Source organism: Penaeus vannamei, chromosome 12, assembly GCF_042767895.1.
Source record: "Penaeus vannamei isolate JL-2024 chromosome 12, ASM4276789v1, whole genome shotgun sequence".
Classification (NCBI taxonomy): domain Eukaryota; kingdom Metazoa; phylum Arthropoda; class Malacostraca; order Decapoda; family Penaeidae; genus Penaeus; species Penaeus vannamei.
Window position 1 is genome coordinate 34,021,707 of NC_091560.1, and position 22,500 is coordinate 34,044,206.

The 22,500-nt window shown below is 32.9% G+C and overlaps 1 protein-coding gene across 1 annotated transcript in view; it reads left to right on the forward strand.

Annotated features, from left to right (window-relative positions):
- LOC113817355 (uncharacterized) overlaps window positions 1-1,152 on the forward strand; it is a 3,437-nt gene extending 2,285 nt beyond the window's left edge. Inside the window, exons 3-4 of the mRNA XM_027369388.2 lie at window positions 1-71; window positions 802-1,152. The exon at window positions 1-71 is cut by the window's left edge and continues 67 nt beyond it. Of these exons, the coding sequence (XP_027225189.1) occupies window positions 1-71; window positions 802-885 (155 nt within the window). The 3' untranslated portion in view covers window positions 886-1,152. The remainder of the gene's footprint in view (window positions 72-801) is intronic.
- The last annotated feature ends 21,348 nt before the right edge of the window (window positions 1,153-22,500 follow it).

Consider the following 22,500-nt stretch of genomic DNA (forward strand, 5'->3'; position numbering starts at 1 on the left):
TGCAGCACACGCGTTGTGTCCGTCAGTGCGTGTCCCCTTCTTGCTACCTTGACATCTATACACATGATGAGGTATGGAGGTCCTGTTGGGACTGTGATGAATGTCTTGGAAGGGATGTTACTTAATAATATTCAGACTGCATTTGGCCATGTACTCCTTGAAGTTTTATGTCACTAGCTGTATGTACTTTTTGTAAGGTTTTACTAGCATTTTGGTCTGTACTTTTAATTGTCATATTGAGTGATATACCAGTAGAAAAATTAACAATCTCATTAAATCATGTAAAACAAATGACCTTGTAATTCAGTGAGAGAAATATATTTGTTATATTAAAATTAATTTAAAGCTTACTAGGAACTAGTAATCCCTATATTTACCCTTTCTCTGATGTAGTTGTTCATTATAATATTAATTAGTTTTTTTTTGTAATTAAAAAGGTTATGATACTAATGGGTATATTAAAGCCATGTCCAAAATCTCTGGTACTATTATTGCCACATAATTTGTGTATCATGTTCTGATTGGTAATTCAGTTTTTACAGATAGCCCAAGGTGTAAAATAATTCTCAGGCGTTGTATAGCAGTTGTCTTACCAATAGAAATGTAAAATTTAGTGTTATGAATAAACTATCTTGAAGTGATTAACAAACAGTAGTAGCTATCAATGGTGTCTAAGTATATAAAATTTATGATAACAGAAATAGAACAAAATTACAATTCATTGGTTTAAGTATATAGACTTAGAGAAATACATTTCATATTTTATATTTCATGTTTGACTTTCATTTTTATTCCAACTAGCTTGAAGAAGGAGAGATTGATGTGCGACTGTCCTCCTTCAAAGGATGCTTTCTCCAACGAATGTCAGGGCATCGGCGTCCCTGAGGCCAGCCAGACTCTGTTCTCGCCCACCCTCGGCCTTCCCCGAACAGGATTCCATTCCCCCCAGACCCTCTGATGCAGCTCTGGTCTCGTCTTTTTGTGAGGGATTTGGAGGAAGTGGCACTCATGGTCTACCCATGGCCAAGGGTTCCTGTGACTAGGTTCTGATAAAATAATACCCATGACTGTAGGTACTCTTTTGAAGGGTAGAGTTAGCCTGTAGCTTTGAGACCATTGTGAAAAATAAGAACAATAAAGTGAAGAATTGAAGCATTTAAGGTTTGGTTCCTGGTCAGCTACAGTATAGGAAGTAAATGATCAATGCTACTCATGGGTTTTTATTGTGATCTAAGCAATACTGAAGACGAGTTCAGAGAGATGAATATCACCGAAAGGGGAGCTTTTATAATGACTTACATGTGTCTTAGTGGAAACATGAAAAAGATTTTAATTGTCATCTTTTTAAAGCAGCTGTATGTGTATCATTTTTCTATGTCACCTACTGCACTGGTACATAACGAATATATAGAAACTTACATCTATTTTACACAAATGTAAATGATACCTCAAAATAGCAATTTACAAATGAGTGAAACAGTTGATCTGAAGATCTCTTAGGATGTGCAATATCTATGATATAGTTCAGTTATTTAGTAAATACTCAATAAATATGCATCAGTGAGGAATGAATATCATTGTCAATAACATAATTCAGTATTTTAGTAGATACTGAAAAGATATATGTCAGTAAGGAAAAGCTAGTCAATTTCCTGATAGTAAGAACTTTTACATACTTTTACATCTTTTGCACATACCTTTACAGTCCTGTAGATGATATTCAGAAATTGCATAATTGTTGCGACAATATAAGAAGAAAATTACATACTTTATAAATAAGTGAAATGAAGGTTATCTTTATTCAAAGTGTACCATCTCAAGGTTTTAGGATGATTATAACAATGCAAACCTATCCTCACTAGAGAACAGATGAGATAATATGCAGTTGGAAATAGAGTTTTCATATCTTCATTTGAAATTTGATGCTTCTACTTTGCCATGACTAATTGTTTAAAAAACAGTTTACTTTTGGATGTGATTCCACTCTGTTAATTAAGTGATGTTACACATATAATAGTGATTGCAGTGTTTATTGTTATCTCATTGCATTGTTACTACATCATTTCAGAGTTTTGATGGTTGTAGCTTAATGATTTCTTATTTATATGTATTGTGTTACAACAAAAGTATGATTTTTGAAAAGGAGATTATGGTTACAGTACTGTACAACCCTTTCTGGAAGATTGTGTGATATATATTCTGACCTAGTCAAAGTTTGATGTGATTTTTCATAAGGAAAATATGGTTTGATGCTATATATTATATTAGAAACAGTTTATACTAATGGTTTGCAAAGTCTGCAGTGTCAGACACTACCTATTTGGTATACTATGTATATCATGGAATTAAATGTGCTAGGAATGATGAGATATGTATTTTCAGAGGTAAGGATATGTGTTGTACAGGGATTGGATTAGGATAGACTTAAGGAATTCAGTTTCCTTGGAGCGTTTTTGAAGCTGGGATGGATTTGGTTTGCAAATGTAGATTAAGGCTTTTGAATTGAGGGAAAGATAAAAAGAATTGTAGATTTGATTTGGGTGTTGGTATTTCCTGAATATGCAAACGTTTGGAATATTTAGGAGAAGGCAGAAGATATGATGTTACAGACCTTTGAGGAAGAAGTCTGTAAGTAAAATATTCCTTGCAGGATATAAAAGAATTTTCAGTCACAAAAGGAAGTTTTTCTGAAGGATGCATGGGAATGAGGAAGAGTTCAGTACAAATTTTAGATTGCAATCAATTTGCAAAATGCAAAGGCTGTTGAAACATGTAGTGTGACTTCTGCTTTGAGAAACCATGTTGAAATGTAAAAGGCCAGGGCATGTTTTAAGGAGAGGGAGTATTGAAATGGGAATCACTTAGTAAAAGAAAAACACGTACATTCACAAAGGACACTTTTGTAATGAATCACCTCTAAATAATCACATGCTCATGAAGATCTTCCAAAGAGGTAAATGGAACAATGAATGTCCCTTACTCTGTTTGTGTAGAACCTTGTATTCCCCTTTCCTTTGGTGGTGCTATATTGATGTTGTGATAAAGATGTGGTAAACAGGCAAGTTGTGTTTGTCGGCATTTTGTGGAAATGTGTATTGCAATTATGATTAAAGGATATCTGGTAAGTGGATATGTTGTGGATAATGAAAAGTGTAGATAAAAATTAATGGATTTCATGTTGACTTTACACATAAATGTATTGTTATATTTGTCATGATTTTTTCAAGGCAACAGTTCTTTATATAGATATTTATAGTACTTGATGGAAAGTGTTTTTGAAAGTAAAACAAGCTCTTTTGAATTGTTGAAAATATTTACTTGTCCTTTGTAATTCAAAGGGTTAATGCTGATATAACTAATAATGAAGTGTATGTGTATGTATAAGAGTATATATATGTACCTATATATGTATAACAACCTACACCCAAGATCACTAACACACACACACACACACACACACACACACACACACACACACACACACACACACACACACACACACTCACACACTCACACACACACACACACACACACACACACACACACACACACACACACACACACACACACACACACACTCACACACACACACACACACACACACACACACACACACACACACACTGCACACACACACTACATGCACACACACACTACATGCACACACACTACACACACAAACACGCACACACACACATACACACACACACACATTCACACTCAAACTCAAATTCATACACTCTCACACACTCTCACACACACACACACACACACACACACACACACACACACACACACACATACACACACACACACACACACCCACACACACACACACCCACACACACTGCACACACACACACACACACACACACACACACACACACACACACACACACACACACACACACACACACACACACACACACACTCTCTCTCTCTCACTCACACTCTCTCACTCACTCACACTCTCTCTCACTCACTCACTCACTCACTCACTCACTCACTCACTCACTCACTCACTCACTCACTCACTCACTCTCTCTCTCTCTCTCTCTCTCTCTCTCTCTCTCTCTCTCTCTCTCTCTCTCTCTCTCTCTCTCTCTCTTTCACTTTCTCTTCATGCTAAGGTAAATAAACACAAAAAATAAAATTTTAGACTTGAAGAACATCACTTTTCTTAATAGTTCATCCTTTTTATGCAGCTTTATGCAAACACAGACACTCATTTATACTGGTGCATACCATCTCTTGCATATATTCTGGAGACAAACTATCCGATGTTCACATAAACTGACTTTTATGTATACACTTTGAAACTCTAATAGAGCAACACATTTGAGACAATACTGCATGTAGAATTCTTGGAGATGATACTGTATAGTTTGCAGTATCAGGGTTTTTGGTTACTGATAATGTGTTTTTTAGATCATCTCCAGAAGTGTACCCATTTTTGGGGTTATAAACTATGGAGTCATGTTTGTTCTGTTGCTCCTTTTAAAGTGTCTCATATTTTACTTTCAAAGTTTTCCAAAGCTCAGTGGAACCTTTTGCGATAAGTAGGATAACACTGTTTAATGAAACGACACTAGTTCCTGGGAGTCAATCCATTTTTTTTCCAGCTAGACCACATCTTGGAAGACTTGGCTGAAACCTTAGATAGGGAGTTTTAACTTCTGCTAGTTATGAGAGCCTTGTAGAGCCCCAAAGTCCTAGTACTGTACTTTAGAGTTCAATCCTATAGAGTCAATCCATTATTATAGAATCAACCCCAATCTTTCACACTGCACCAATTAGAGAGAGCACTTTGTAAAATCAATACAGCCTTATGGAATAAAGGCTCAGTCTTGTAATTTTGGTCCTTCCAAGGACTGTGTTATATAAGCTGCAAGAATCTTCCCCTCCTTATATAGATTTCATAGGTTCCATTTTCATGGGCTGAATAGTACTATAGACCATTGCTGTAGGCTTTATTATGGTCTCCTATCCTGTGCTTCAAGCTTTTCTAATGACATATGACCATAACATCTTCCATAGAGTTGACAGTTTTAGATATATATAAGAAACTCCTATTTCTTCTTGATCTTATCTCATTACTACCACCAGCCTCCAGTGAAAATTTGTTTTCTAGTAAGATCAATATGTTTCCTATAATTTTATTCAGGATTGGTGTGTGAATTTTAACTGTATTATATGGTGATGCACACCTGCTTTATAGACTTGTAAAAGGAAGCAGAAAAAAGAAACAGAAGAAATGTCTACATTATTATACTATAGTGCTTCTTTCATATTGCTGCGAAACACATGAAGGACTGTTTTCCTATATGCAATTATAAAGAAAATATAGATGTATTTGAAATATGTATTTTTTTTCAAATTACGTGATTTTTTTATTACTGATGTTGCTGTAAAACATCATGGAATTTATAAAAGTATGTCAGTGTTTTAATTTTTATTTTTAAAATTATGTATATTTTTAGAAAATTACTTGTCTGTCATTATTGTCATTATTTAAAAAAATAACATGAAAATTTGAACAAATTCTCATTATCACATGCCTATACCTCTGTGACCAAGATATAGATGGAATAAATTGCTGCCACATTTATATTCATAATGGGTTTACAATTGTTTTTAAAGATGGGACGATTACCTAATGCATGTTCTGGTATGAGCTATGCTGGTGGCTCCTTCTTGGGCCATCATCAGGGAAGTCCTGTCATGGGATGCAGTCTGGAGTAATAAAAAAAAAGAAAGAAAAAAAAAGAAAAGGAAAAAAAAAATACTGGTAACAGTTGCACCTCACATTTTTTTTTTTTTTTTTTTAAGAAAGAAACGATGCAGAAGTTTGAGGTGACTAGATAATGCTTTACTTGAGTTATGTTAAAAATTCCTAAACATATTCTTTCCTACTTGTTTTATTGTCTTATTGCTTCCCTGTTATTTTCCTTCTCTCCTTTCCCTGCCTTTCTCTACCCCTCTAACGCTGTCCCATTGTCACTGTCACTATCCTTGTTTCTAACTGTACCAATTCTGTTCTCTGTGCATAGTCTTGGTAACTGTACATTCTTCTACGACTACTACTACTTCTACTACTACTACTACTTCTTCTACTCCTACTACTATTACTACCACTACTACTACTACTACTACTACTACTACTACTACTACTACTACTACTACTACTACTACTACTACTACTACTACTACTACTTCTACTTCTACTTCTACTTCTACTTCTACTTCTTCTTCTTCTTCTTCTTCTTCTTCTTCTTCATGCACGTTGCGTTGCCTTTAAGACTTCAAAACATTTTACCATTATGTTTCACTGGGATCTAGAAGCAAATCTTTACATATCAACTCCTCCTTTGTAGACAGTCTTTCGTGGTTGAATCTTTTTTTGCCTTCCATAACTCAGGTAGACGAAACCTTTTCCCAGACCGTGAGGCTTTAGGTATATATTTAGGCCTCACTAAATACTCCCTCTTTCACAGTCTTCCTGGATTTCCCCCCAGTAATATCACTCACAAGACTTATTGGCCCTTTCTGCTCATTAATGACCCTCTCTGTCCCGGTCACACTCACTGCCATTAATGCCCCTTGTCCCACGCTCCTTTTCTTCTCTCGGGAGCTGTCTCTTTCGCCCGCCTCTGACTTGGTATCTTTATTTCCGTTTTTTGTTTGTTTCTGTTCCTATTTCTGGCTGTCTTTCTGTCTCACATTCCCCCCCCCCTCTCTCTCTGTCTCTGTCTGTCTGTCTGTCTGTCTGTCTGTCTGTCTGTCTGACTGTCTCGCTTGTTATTTGTCCTTTCTTTCTTGCCCCCATCTCCATCTCCCTACCTTCCCAGAGGTCTTTCTCACCCACTTGTCAACCCACCCTCCAACTCCTATTACTCCATCTACACCACCCTCTTCCTTTCCCCCTCCTCCACACACTCCCCCGTCCCCCAATGCCACCTACTCCCCCTTCCCCCTACTCCACCCACTCCCCCTTCCCCCTTCTCCACTCGCACCACCTCCCCCCCTGCTCCACATCCTCCCTAACCCCCAAACCTTCTCGAGTCTGCGTTCAAGTCGCACACGAACCTCGTAGACACCCAAGGTCTATATATATGTACCTATAATAGACCTTATAGACATCACCCAAGTACGGGTCTTCCAAAAACGACTTTCGCATTTGTTTTATTGCTTGTTACGTAGACTTAGAGAATTCCGCTTTGTGCACCTTTGATATTCTCGGCAACTGTTGTTGGTATTTGCCTTCTTCCTCCCCCTAAAAAGGAAGAAAAGAAAGGAAGAAATGAATAATGATAATGTAAAAAAATAGTTGATGTTTTATTTATTCCTGAAGATTGTTGAGGTTTCTCGTTGGCCGTAATGGATTGTTATTGACGAAAAAGGGTAGTTTTTATAGAGATTATAGTTTTGGAACAATTAATGATGTAATAGGGATAGTGATAATGATGATGATGATAAAAATTATAATGGAAAAAATAATAATTGTATTTATGATAGGAATAACAATTAAAGATAATGATGGTAATAAAGATTTAAAGAAACATAAATATATTTTTGCATTATGATAATATTGATAATGATAATGATCACATTGATATGCTACCGGTAATTATGATAGTAGTAATGATATTGACAAAATGATAATACCGATAATGATAATAATGATAATGATAGTGATACTGATAATATAGAAATCCTTAAGAAATTCCTAGGAAATTAGGAAATCCTCAAGAATTTTTGGGGGGAATTCCTGAAATCTCCAGAATATCACAATAATCCTAAAATCTCGCAAAGGTTCCGTTCGCAGCAATCTTTTACGAATTTTTGGTAATGGTACTAAAGATGGTCTTAAAAATCGGTAGAAAAAAGTCAAACTCAGAGTAATACGTTACGGCTGTCTCGTAGAAAACCGCGTCACGTTTTTTTTTTTTTTTTTTTTTTTAGTTATTTATTATTATTATCATTATTATTATCATTATTATTATTATTATTATTATTATTATTATTATTATTATTATTATTATTATTATTATTATTATTATCATTATTATTATTATTATTATTATTATTATTATTATTATTATTATTGTTATTGTTATTATTATTATTATTATTATTATTATTATTATTATTATTATTATTATTATTATTATTATTATTATTATTATTATTATTATTATTATTATTATATATTTTTTATACAACGTGGTCTTAAAATGATGCCAATTTGAATAAATGTTAATGTCTGAAATACTTTTTTTTTTTTAACTTTCAAATATTTTTAAGAATCGGACATGTAAATTTATCCGAAATCGTGAACACAGTTTCGCAGTTATATGCTTTGTGACTGTGTGCCAAGTTTCAAGCGATCTGATTGGCAGTTTGATTTGCAATTAATTGTAGCTATTCCTGGAAGTAAAGTGGTTTAAACAATACTCAAATAGTTGATCCCGAGGTTAATCCATCAAGTTTGACGAAAACGAGAAATCTTTTTATTTTTCATTAATTATTTTTCATTGTATTTTCTATATTTTATTTTATTTTATTTTATCTTATCTTGTTTTATTTAATTTTATCTTATCTTATCTTATGTTATCCTTCTTATCTCTTCTTATTTTATTTTCTTATCTTATCTTCTTATTTTATTTTTTATTAATTAATTAATTAATTTATTTATCTAGAGGGTTTTATGGCAAAGTAGTGCATTTCACGTGGAACCTGCAAGGTAACAACAGACGAAGGCTTAGTTTTTGAAACATTTACGATGATTTAATGGCTTTTAAACACCTTTGAAAACTCTGGATAGCCCTGAAATGCCCCTGGATGATAGTAATTGGTTATAATAATGATAATGGTAATAATGATAATGATAAAGGTAATGATAATAATGATGAAAATAATGATAATAATTCTAAAAGTAATGATAATAATTATGAAAGGAATAATAATAATTCTAAAAGTAATAATAATTATGAAAGGAATAATAATTATAGAGGTAATAATAATAATAGTAATGACAATAATTATAAGAGTAATAATAATTATAAAAGTAATAATAATAAAAAGGTAATAATAATTATGAGTAATAGCAATAGTGATAATAATGATAACAAAAATAATGATAATGATAAAAAATGGTATTAATAATAATGATTGTAATAACAGTGGCAACGATGCTAATAGTAACGAAGCGTTAACCATTAATAATATCAACAATAATAATAATAACTGATAATAATAAATGATAATGATAATGCTAACAATGATAATGTTGAAAATGATTGCAATACTGATAAAAAGGATAATATTGCTAACAATAATAATAATAATGATAGCGACATGAACATCAATAATACTGCTACTACATGATTTCAACTACTATTGATACTACTAAGGGTAGTTATGATGATACTAAAGACAATATATATATATATATATATATATATATATATATATATATATATATATATATATATATACCTGTGTGTGTGTGTGTGTGTGTGTATTTATGCATATATTTATATATATTATATTTATATGTATTCATATGTATGTATGTATCTATATCTATCTATTTATATATATATACATATACATACGTATATATATATATATATATATATATATATATATATATATATATATATATATATATATATATATGTATATATATATATAAAGAGAGAGAGAGAGAGAGAGATAGAGATAGAGAGAGAGAGAGAGAGAGAGAGAGAGAGAGAGAGAGAGAGAGAGAGAGAGAGAGAGAGAGAGAGAGAGAGAGAGAGAGAGAGAGAGAGAGAGAGAGAAAGGTTGAAAGACACGGACACAGAAAAAATAGATGATCTATCAATATATCTTCTCCACTACTATTTCGGCAACTGACTCGCTGAATAGAAACCCCGTGCGCCAGCTGATTCCTCCGAGGTCCTCATCTGCCTTGACGAATCCCAATTTCTGCTGTACTATTTAGCTTTTCATTTATTCTTCTTTCCTTCCCTATTCCCTGTTAACGAATTATTCTCTCTGTTGGAATTGGAGGTCGTTGCCTAACTCTTTCTGTGTTTATTGGTATAAAAAAATCAGTTATCTTCATTCATCCAATCTCTTTAATTCACATTTCAATCCTGTGTTTTTATTAACGTCCCAATCGATTTCTTTTAAGGGGATTTCTTTTGTTATACACGTTTTCCATATTCAATTTTTTGTTTATCCATTTTTATTTCTTTTTCTTTATCACTATTAGGGTCCTGGTAATCGTCCATTTCTATTTATTTTTCTTAATCACTATTAGGTCCTGGCAATGGGCCAATGTTCTTTATACACACAGCGATACCCGTCTTAGCATCAAGAATAATCTCTGGTGGATATACAAGCCGGCATTATATGGCCCTACTGGGGAGTCCACTGGTCCTATAGCTTTGAAGATAAGGTCTCGGTCGACCCCCTTATCTGAGAGATAATCGCTGGGGCTGTGGCTTCCATCGGTTAAGAAGTTTCTATGACTTTTTATGGACCCTTGAAGTCCCCAGAAATACTTGGGAATATTTGATGAAGAAAATCGTTGCTCCTGCTTATTTTCGGATAAGGCCCTATGGTCTACTGAAAGGTGATTTATAGGACTGTCGCTTAGGCCGATTTAGCAGCTCTTATGACTCTTTATAAATCCCCTCAAATCCCCTTAAACTCCCCCATTTTAATTTATGATAAACCTAAGCGTGAAGTTGTTGAAAGCTCCTTAAGGTTAGGTTAGGTTAGGTCTAAAAATCCATTAATCTTTGGCCTTTGGTTCAACAGCGTCCTCATTCTAATCTTAGAAGAACAAAAGTGACAAGTCCCTCATCAAAACATTTTCATAGACCTAGGCTTATGCACAAAACTACTGATCGAACTTTTATTACAAATATGATAGAAAAAAACGAAAAAAAAATGATAATGGTAATGATTACATTGATAATTATCGGAATAATAATGATATGAATGAAAATCATGATTATATCTCTCCTGGCAAGAAATATGGAAATAACACCAATATCAGTACTGCTGATGATAAAAATGTTTAGAAAGAATTATAAATCAAAACCAAGAGAAAAGGACTGAAAGAGCTGAACCAGAGCCATGCACACGAATCCGAAATGAAAAATAAAAACTTTCGATTTATTCGTGTTAAGTTCCTTGCTTAGTATATTGTATGATTTTATTTTAAAGGCACATATGTATAGTTACACACACACACACACACATATAACTACATGTGGAGGGTTTATGGTGTGATAGTGATGGTTTCTCTATATCTCGCTTGGTGTGCGTTTTAGATGTGTGTCCTTCTGGTTCGCCTCCGGCCGCTCGGACGGCAGCTCGACTCAACCAAAGCACCCATGTTGGTGGTTGCCAGTCTGTGGTTTGCCAATCTATTCCTTATTCAATTTTAGTAGCTGGTGAATTCCATTAAATTCGAAATTAATACTGTGAAGTGAAATGTGAAGTGCTTGTTAAGTGATATGAGGAACTCCGTGAGGGAAATAACTGCGAATTTACAGCGCATATCTATTGAATTATTCACTGCATTCCTCCATTTGCCCCGAACAATCTGCTATTAAAACCTCGCTCTCCATCAGTGGCAACCCCGGGGCTCTTGCTCGCCTACCCCGGGTGATTGACGGACTCGGCCAGGATACCTCACTCCCACGTACCGCCGCCATTTGCAACTCGTCGCTCACGAAACTTTCGACTCGTGCCGACCAATCACGACTGTGCTGTTCTTGATTTATTTATATGAGTGTGATTTTTTGAATATTATTTTATCAACATGAAGGATATACATGTGAAAGTGTAATATTGAAAAAAAGTTCTATGTTTATGAAATGTCTTTATTCTATTTTTATGTGATGTTTTATTCTATTTTTATGTAATGTTTTATTCTATTTTTATGTAATGCTTTATTCTATTTTTATGTAATGTTTTATTCTATTTATATTTAATGTTTTATTCTATTTTTATGTAATGTTTTTATTATATTTTTATGTAATATATTATTCTATGTTTATGTTTTTATTCTGTGTTTATGTTCCTGTTTATGTATGACCGGCTCGAGAAAAAGAAAGAAAAGAAAAATACGTGCGCTCCTCTTCTCCAACTCCTTCAACAAAGGCAAGGAAAATAGATAAAGAAAACACCACGCTAGGAGCCTCGCCCCCCCTCCCCCCCGTCCCCTACTTTATTCCAACCACCTTATTTTCCTTTTAGGCAGTCAGCTACCCCTACTTCCCCCCTCTCCTACACTAAGGAGCCCTCCCCCCCCTTCAGTTCATTAGACGTGTTTGTTATGCCCGAAGAGGATCTATATTATCTCCCAGAGGATACTATAGACAGAATCAAAAAGTTTAATGCAAATAAAATAAAAAGTAGAAACCACTGACAACACACATGTATGTATGTGCGTACGGTATGTATGTATATATTCACAATCAGTATATATATCTATATCTATCTATCTAACTACGAGTATCTATCTACCTATCTATATCATATATGTATATATACTCATACACATTTACCATTATCTGCAAACAAATGAAGTGCAATTTCCCCACCCTTTTTATCCTAAAATTCGCCCTTATCTAAGTCATCTTCAACACAGCATCATTTCACGCCCTAACCTCAAGTGTTTTCCCCGTCCTGCTTGATACTTAATTCATAAGATTTAAGTATTAAGCAACACACACACATATTGTATGTATGTGCGTACGGTATGTATGTATATATTCATAATCAATATATCTATATCTATATCTATCTATCTAACTACGAGTATCTGTCTAACTACGAGTATCTATCTATCTATATTATATATGTATATATACTCATACACTCATGCTTAATACTTAATCCATAGGTTCTTAGTCAAACATTTGTCAGTAAAATACCTTTTTATGTGAAGAATTCATTGTTATTACTTATACGAACAGTCTCTGTGTATGTATCTCTATGGATATATATATTTTTTCCAAACAACACTCTTGTAAAAAAATAATAATAATACCGCGTAGGGACCTGTACCCCATAGCAAAAAAAAAAAAAAAAAAAAAAAAAAGAAAAAAAAAAAAAAAAAAAAAAAAAAAAGGAGAGGGAGAGACAGATCACTCTCGAATCTACGGATGTCACTTTCCTCACCCAAATTGGACGCGGCGATGAGTCCGGCGACGTCATCCATCTCGGACACTCCTTCGTCCTCGCCTGTCAGTCCCACTCGAGGATTTTCGCGAAGGCGGGAAGTACCTAATGAGAGGAACGTCACTCTCGCGCCGTCTCCTTTTTCCTGCGGAGGGACTGATGACGCACACACGGGCACACAGACACGCACGTACGCATGTAGGAACGTATAGGCTCTTTCTTTCTCTGTCTCTGTCTGTCTGTCTGTCTCTCTCTTTCTCCCCCCCCTCCCTCTCTCTCTCTCTCTCACACACACACACACACACACATATATATCTATATCTATCTATCTATTTATGTATATCTATATATACTCATACTTTTACCATTATCTGCAAACAAATGAAATGCAATTTTCCCACCCTTATTATCCTAAAATTCGTAGCAAGCAAACACCCCGCCCTTATCTAAGTTATCTTCAACACAGCATCATCTCCCGCAGCATCTGCCGCAACCTCCCTCTCTCCTCTCCGGCGAAGCACTGGCGACCTCAAGTGTTTTTGCCGCCCTAGCCTCGCCGCACTCACGACGCTCCTTCACCCTCCGCGCCATCTCTTGTCCCGTCGAGGAATTTCCGAGGAATTCGCCGGTTCCTCCAACAAGCTGTCGTTTTAGGTGTCGGTGAGTTGGCCTTTTTCGTTTTATTTTCTTTTATTTTTTGGAGGTGGGGGTTCTTTTTTTTAGGGGGGGCTTTTGTCATTTTGTTTTGGTTTTCATTTTTTGTTTCTTGGGGGTGTTAAAGCTTTTGTTATTCTTATTTTTTTGGGAGGGGGTGGATCATTTTTTTTGCTATTTTGTCTTTGATTTTTTTTGTTTCTTCGGTATATTTTGAGGGGATTTTTTTTTTTTTTTTTTTTTTTACATATTTCGTTATTTTGACAACAAGATCAACAAAAACAACATGAACAATAAAAAAGAAAAAAATATATCACATTTTCTACTTCCTCTCCATATCCCCTTTCTTCCCATTCATTATTTTCTCGTGTTCTTTGCTCTCTCCCCTTCGTTCACATGACTCCTCTTCCCATGCATTTCTGTTACCCTTTATTTCCTTTTCTCATATTTCGTTTTTCTTTTTCCTATGAAACATTCTGATTTAACTATACTTCCTTTACCTTAAGTGTTGAATTTTAGGAGGAAGTGAACTGAAGTTATGGTAATTAAGCTCATATTACATTATGATTTTATCATTATATTGATTTGCCATCATTATTTTTGCTAACGATGTTAATGGCGTCATTATACTTATGATAATTATGGTTATTAGCATCACTTACTGTCAATCATTAATTAATACTATTATTATTATCATTATTATTATCATTATTATTATTATTATTATTATTATTATTATTATTATTATTATTATTATTATTATTATTATTATTATTATTATTATTATTATTATTATTATTATTATTATTATTATTATTATTATTATTATTATTGTTAATAATAATAATAATAATAATAATAATAATAATAATGATAATAATAATAATAGTAATAATAATAATAATAATAATAATAATAATAATAATAATAATAATAATAATAATAATAATAATAATAATAATAATAATAATAATAATGATAATGATAATAATAATAATAATAATAATATTAATAATAATAATAATAATAATAATAATAATAATAATAATAATAATAATAATAATAATAATAATAATAATAACAATAACAATAATAATAATAATAATAATAATAATAATAATAATAATAATAATAATAATAATAATAATAATAATAATAATAATAATAATAATAATAATAATAATATTATTATTATTATTATTGATTATTATTATAATAAATAATATTAATCATTAGTAATATGTTTTTGTTACGGTTTCTCATACAGCAGCGCTTTTTAAGTAAACACGTAAGCATAAAAAAGAAAGAGAAAGATATATATATATATATATATATATATATATATATATATATATATATATATATATATACATATATAAATATATATATATATATATATATATATATAAATATATATATATATATATATATATATATATATATATATATATATTTAAATAAATGAATGAATTTATACATATATAAAGAGAGAAAGAGAGAGAGAGAGAGAGAGAGAGAGAGAGAGAGAGAGAGAGAGAGAGAGAGAGAGAGAGAGAGAGAGAGAGAGAGAGAGAGAGAGAGAGAAAGAGAGAGAGAGAGAGAAAGTCTTTAAATCAAACTTAGCGGAGTTGGGTATTCTACTCAATATAAAACTTATTCCCCGCAACTTTAAACATAGAACATTCTGAAAAAAGTATGATGAATGGCTATCTTCACAGCGTAAGATATGTATTTTAGCGGTCTTAATTAAATCTACGTCAGCAATAACATTCATACCTTTTCAACGTTTGTCTATTTGAGCAATATCTGTCTGTGGTTCAATTGATATCACAGATCTGTTTAATTATCACTATAATGTAGTTGCTGGAAAACACAATCCACAATGAATAACACGATAAAAAAAGAGGCTTATATAGTCATGTAAACAGGTATCGTAACTTATAAAATCCGATGAGGGTAATATAACAAAAATCGCAATATAATTCACCTCCAACCCCACTCGATCGAGCTTCAACTTCTCAGAATCCTTCGGTACAAACCCACAGTAACGATCAATACACCGAAGCCCCAAATACGATGCAAAATGAAACGAAAACAAAGTAATGCGAGTTGATTCGTCGGCTTAGCGGGGCTTGGGTGTTCCATGTTGGTTCAGTGTTACGTTATAATTTCTCGCCGTCACTGTTGACTACGGCAGACTGGCTGTGTCTTTCTCTCAGTCTGAATAGGGAAATCCTGTCTTGAAATACATGTTCACAAAGAGAAATAAAGATTATAGCAATTGTGTGAATTATATAGTTTGTGTGTTTGATTTTTAAAAAACAAAGTAAGGTCAACGGACTGTCCAATATTCACTCTAAATATAATGGAGATGCATATACATACATACATACATATATTTATATATATATATATATATATATATATATATATATATATATATATATATATATATATATATATATACATATACATATATACACACACACACACATACATACATATATATATATATATATATATATATATATATATATATATATATATATATATATATATATATATACATATATCTACACTGGACACACACACACAAACACACACACGCACACGCACATGCACACGCTCACACACACTCAAACGCACACACACACACACACACACACACACACACACACACACACACACACACACACACACACACACACACACACACACACATATATATATATATATATATATATATATATATATATATATATATATATATATATACATATCTATCTATCTTCCTATCTGTCTATATTATATATATATATATATATATATATATATATATATATATATATATATATATATATATATATATATATATATATATATATACATATCTATCTATCTTCCTATCTGTCTATATTATATATATATATATATATATATATATATATATATATATATATATATATATATGTATATGTAATATCTATCTATATATATATATGCATATATGTATTATATTTGTATACATATATGCTATACACTTGTATATCATATATATGCATACGTATATACATACACACACACACACACACACACACACACACACACACACACATATATATATATATATATATATATATATATATATATATATATATATATATATATATACGTATGTATATTTCATATATACATATACATACCTATATCTATGCTGGACACATACACACAGGCACACATATATATATACATACACGCAAGAGTGTACGAAAAAGGCACGAGAAGAAACCCAAGGAGGCGGCCATTATCCCGACCGAAATGCCCGGATGTGCGGGTTTCGCGCCTAAACAATCGGCGGCGAAACAAAAGAAACGCGCGGTGCTCTTTGCCTTTCAGAAATGGCTCGAGTGATGTATGTAAAACCCGGATGCGCTTCAACGGGACGACATAGGCTTATTTTTGTTTCTTGTCACTTTGAGGAGAGTGTGATTACCAAATGGACGGCCGGAGAAATCTTAGGATGTTGGAATTTAGGGCGACTAATGTTCCATTTTGCTTAGACTCTCTCTTTCGTCATAATGTCGTTTTTGTTCTTTCATATTCTTGTTCTATGCTATCATGATTATCATCATCATTTTCATCATTCCCACTTTCACATCCACCATCATCCTGATCATTATCATCCTCACCATCATCATCGTAATCAGAGAGAAAGTGACAGAGAGCGAGAGAGAGAGAGAGAGAGAGAGAGAGAGAGAGAGAGAGAGAGAGAGAGAGAGAGAGAGAGAGAGAGAGAGAGAGAGAGAGAGAGAGAGAGAGAGAGGTTTGGGGATAGATAGTCACGATGAAAAATCTTGGTTCACGATACGCGTGTTCGATTTTTTTTCTCTTTTTGTATCCATCTTTCTGCCTCTTTTCCTTTTCCTCTCTTTCTCTTTGTAGTAATTTCCCATTTTCTATTAGATCCCTTGATAAATTCGAGAGAGGGAGAGGAAGAGAGAGAGAGGGAGAGGAAGAGAGAGAGAGAGGGAGAAGAAGAGAGAAAGAGGGGGGTAAGAAGAAGAAAGAGAGAGAGAGGGAGAGGAAGAGGAAGAGGAAGAGAGAGAGAGAGAGAGGGAGAGAGAGAGAGAGAGAGAGAGAGAGAGAGAGAGAGAGAGAGAGAGAGAGAGAGAGAGAGAGAGAGAGAGAGAGAGAGAGAGAGAGAGAGAGAGAGAGAGAGAGAGAGAGAGAGAGAGGGAAGGAAGAGAGAGGGAGAGGGAGAGGAAGAGAGAGAGAGGGAGAGGAAGAGAGAGAGAGAAAGGGAGAGGAAGAGAGAGAGAGAGGGAGAGGAAGAGAGAGAGAGGGAGAGGAAGAGAGAGAGAGGGAGAGGAAGAGAGAGAGAGGGAGAGGAAGAGAGAGAGGGAGAGGAAGAGAGAGAGGGAGAGGAAGAGAGAGAGAGAGGGAGAGGAAGAGAGAGAGAGAGGGAGAGGAAGAGAGAGAGAGGGAGAGGAAGAGAGAGAGAGGAAGAGGAAGAGAGAGGGAGAGAGGAAGAGAGAGAGGGAGAGGAAGAGAGGGAGAGGAGAGGGAGAGAGAGAGAGAGAGAGGGAGAGGAGAGGAGAGAGAGAGAGAGAGAGAGAGAGAGAGAGAGAGAGAGAGAGAGAGAGAGAGAGAGAGAGAGAGAGAGAGAGAGAGAGAGAGAGAGAGAGAGAGAGAGAAAACCTGCTCGTCTATTGACCTTACCTGGCCTAATTGCTCTAGTTTCCGTTACTGCGAACAGCTGACCTCATGTTTCAGGGATCCTTTCAGTCGCGTCTCCCATGTTCTATTACACTGTTATTGTTATATTCTCAACTCAACGGAGCTCCAATTACCACCCTACCCCGAGCTCGATGCTTTATCGTACGAGGGATTGAATGGCGATCACCCTCCTCCACCTTCTCTGGGCAACGTCAGCGTCAAACCGGGCGACTGTGAAACCGAGAGTTGGCCAGCATCTCTTTACGAAAGAAAGGGATTATCACGACAAAGTGACGTGGAGGTGCGAAGACAGAATCTGTGGTGCTATGATTCACGTCGTCATTGGGGGAATTGTGAAGTGGCAAAACCCCGTCCTGCTGTCCTTGGGAAGGCGACATTTTATCCACTTGCGGATCGGAAGCTGTGTCGCGCCCCGAGGTAACATCACTTCCGCTACAGAGTTTCCCCGCGGCATAGTATCCTAGGACCGAAAAGACCCACACGCAGATAATTTCATGCAGTTCACATTCACTGCGTTTTAAAATCAATTAGAAACCCAAGGAGTATCGGACTATTATTTATAGCATTTGAAAATATTGCTTAAGATGCATTGCAGAATAGAACGGTCATTGCACATCACGATAATAATTGTGAACGTAAGCATTTAATTATTCAAGATATAGAATATATAGGATTCTAGTGATATTCTCTTCTAGTTCGTATCACGTATCACTTAATTCAGCAGCAAAAACATAAAATTTTGCAATGGTTTATTTACTGGTGGTATTATTAATTCTCCCGACTAGGCTGAAAGAAAATAAATACTTTCTGATAAATATGATCATTAACTTCAGACTATCTTCATGATGTGAGTTGTGTAGGTCAATCAATAATAGATACCAAAAGTATGAAAGAAAAAAATGTGATCTACAAGGAGGATGTGGGAACATTCAACTGCATTATAGCCTATTAGATAACAGGCGAATGGGTTTTTGACCTGACTCAGGTTCTCTGTAACATATCGCATTACATTTGCACCAGAATGCTCCGTTATTATCAGCATCACTATCATTATCAGTTATTTTTTCTTACTAACGAATTTGTGTACTCTATAGAGAATTTTAGATTATATTAATCTATATAATACGTGAGACAGTGGGAGCATATTTTATTTGGTCAAACAGAAACAGTAACATACAGCTTAGATAAAATGATTATTATTTTGTTATGGTGTTATCACTGATGGTCTTTAATATATCTAATCTCTAATGTATCACAAACATTTATATTTCAAGAGAAAAAATTAATCGTCGACGCCTAACGGTCTCTTTGATAAGTTTGTGAGAGGCCCGACTCAATGTATATTCAATGTACGGACTTGAATATTAACATAAATAAATAATATCTAGCAGTCAACATGAATTATTAGATAAATATATACATATATCAAACACATAAATAGACATAAATTTTCTCTCGCACAATTTTAACAAACTGGCCGCGTTGCAGGAGAGCCAGCGCTTTTGAATATCAAAGCTCTCATCGAACAGCTTCTCGTCTATCTACACATAATGATTTTCAAATGTAAGTGGATTATCTTAACGAATATCTGAATTGTTGATAAAATTAGTATATCCATGGCTTGAAAATCGAAAATGAAAGCAAAGGAACTACGGAAACGACCCCTAGTGCCCCCGCCTCGCAAGCAGGTGTTGGCCCTTTCCGTCAACTTGGTTATTTACACAACTGCTGTTCGGAGTCAATAAGCTGCATTTTTATTTAGTTTCTTTTTGGTTTACTTTTTTGTTATTTAGATGTTTAGTGTTTTGCAAAGGAGCCTTTTCATATTTTGTTTTTATGGTGTATGTTTTTCAATGTTGGGTTTGTATTTTTCTTGTGTCTGTATATCTTGTGCGAATTGATAATGATAGTGATGATAATGATACTAATAATAGTGATTATAATAATAAAAGTAATGATGACAATAATAAAAATAATGACGATAATAATCATAACAGAAATGACAATAATAACAATAATAATGATAATGATAATAATAATAACAATAATGATGGTAATAGTCATAACAGAAATGATAACAACAATAATGATGGTAATAGTCATAACAGAAATGATAACAACAACAATAATGATAATGATAATAACAATAATGATAATGATAATAACAATAATGATAATGATAATAACAATAATGATAATGAAAATAACAATAATGATAATGATAATAACAATAATGATAATGATAATAACAATAATGATAATGATAATAACAATAATGATAATGATAATAACAATAATGATAATGATAATAACAATAATGATAATGATAATAACAATAATGATAATGATAATATCAATAATGATAATGATAATATCAATAATGATAATGATAATATCAATAATGATAATGATAATATCAATAATGATAATGATAATATCAATAATGATAATGATAATGATAATATCAATAATGATAATGATAATAACAATAATGATAATGATAATAACAATAATGATAATGATAATAACAATAATGATAATGATAATAACAATAATGATAATGATAATAACAATAATGATAATGATAATAACAATAATGATAATGATAATAACAATAATGATAATGATAACAATAATGATAATGATAATATCAATAATGATAATGATAACAATAATGATAATGATAATAACAATAATGATAATGATAATAACAATAATGATAATGATAATAACAATAATGATAATGATAATAACAATAATGATAATGATAATGATAATAACAATACTGATAATGATAATAACAATAATGATAATGATAATAACAATAATGATAATGATAATAACAATAATGATAATGATAATAACAATAATGATAATGATAATAACAATAATGATAATGATAATAACAATAATGATAATGATAATAACAATAATGATAATGATAATAACAATAATGATAATGATAATAACAATAATGATAATGATAATAACAATAATGATAATGATAATAACAATAATGATAATGATTATAACAATAATGATACTGATAGTAACAATAATGATAATGATAATAACAATAATGATAATGATAATAACAATAATGATAATGATAATAACAATAATGATAATGATAATAACAATAATGATAATGATAATAACAATAATGATAATGATAATAACAATAATGATAATGATAAAAACAATAATGATAATGATAACAACAATAGTGATAATGATAATAACAATGATAATGATAATAACAATGATAATGATAATAACAATGATAATGATAATAACAATGGTAATGATAATAGCAACGATAATGATAATAACAATAATGATAATGATAATAACAACAATGATAATGATAATAACAACAATGATGATGATAATAACTATAATGATGATCATAATAATGATAATAATAATGATGATAATAACAATAAGACAAAATATGATCAAGCACATTTAAAAAACACAACACCTAAAAGACAAACGAACAAACCATAAAGAAACTGTGAAGAAAATGCAGCTTACTGATTCCGAAGAGCAACTGTGCAAATATCCAAGTTGGCGCAAAGGTTCCAACACCTGCTTGCAAGATGGGGGGGGGGGGGGGGTAGGGTTCGATTCCTTAGTTCCTTTGCTTCTATTTACGATTTCGAAGCCGTGAATACACTAATTTTATCAACAATTCAGATATTCGGTGAAATAATCCAACGGCATTTGAAAATCATTATGCTTACACAGACGAGAAGCTGTTCGAGGAGAGCGCTGATATTTATTTTTTTAAAGGCCTTTTTAGTAGCGCAACGAAAGTCCCTCCTGCTACACGTTGGCGAGTATGATGTCCTGGCTTCCGTCCAGTTTGTTAAAATTGTGCGAGAGGAAATTTATGTTTTATATGACTGATTTATATTC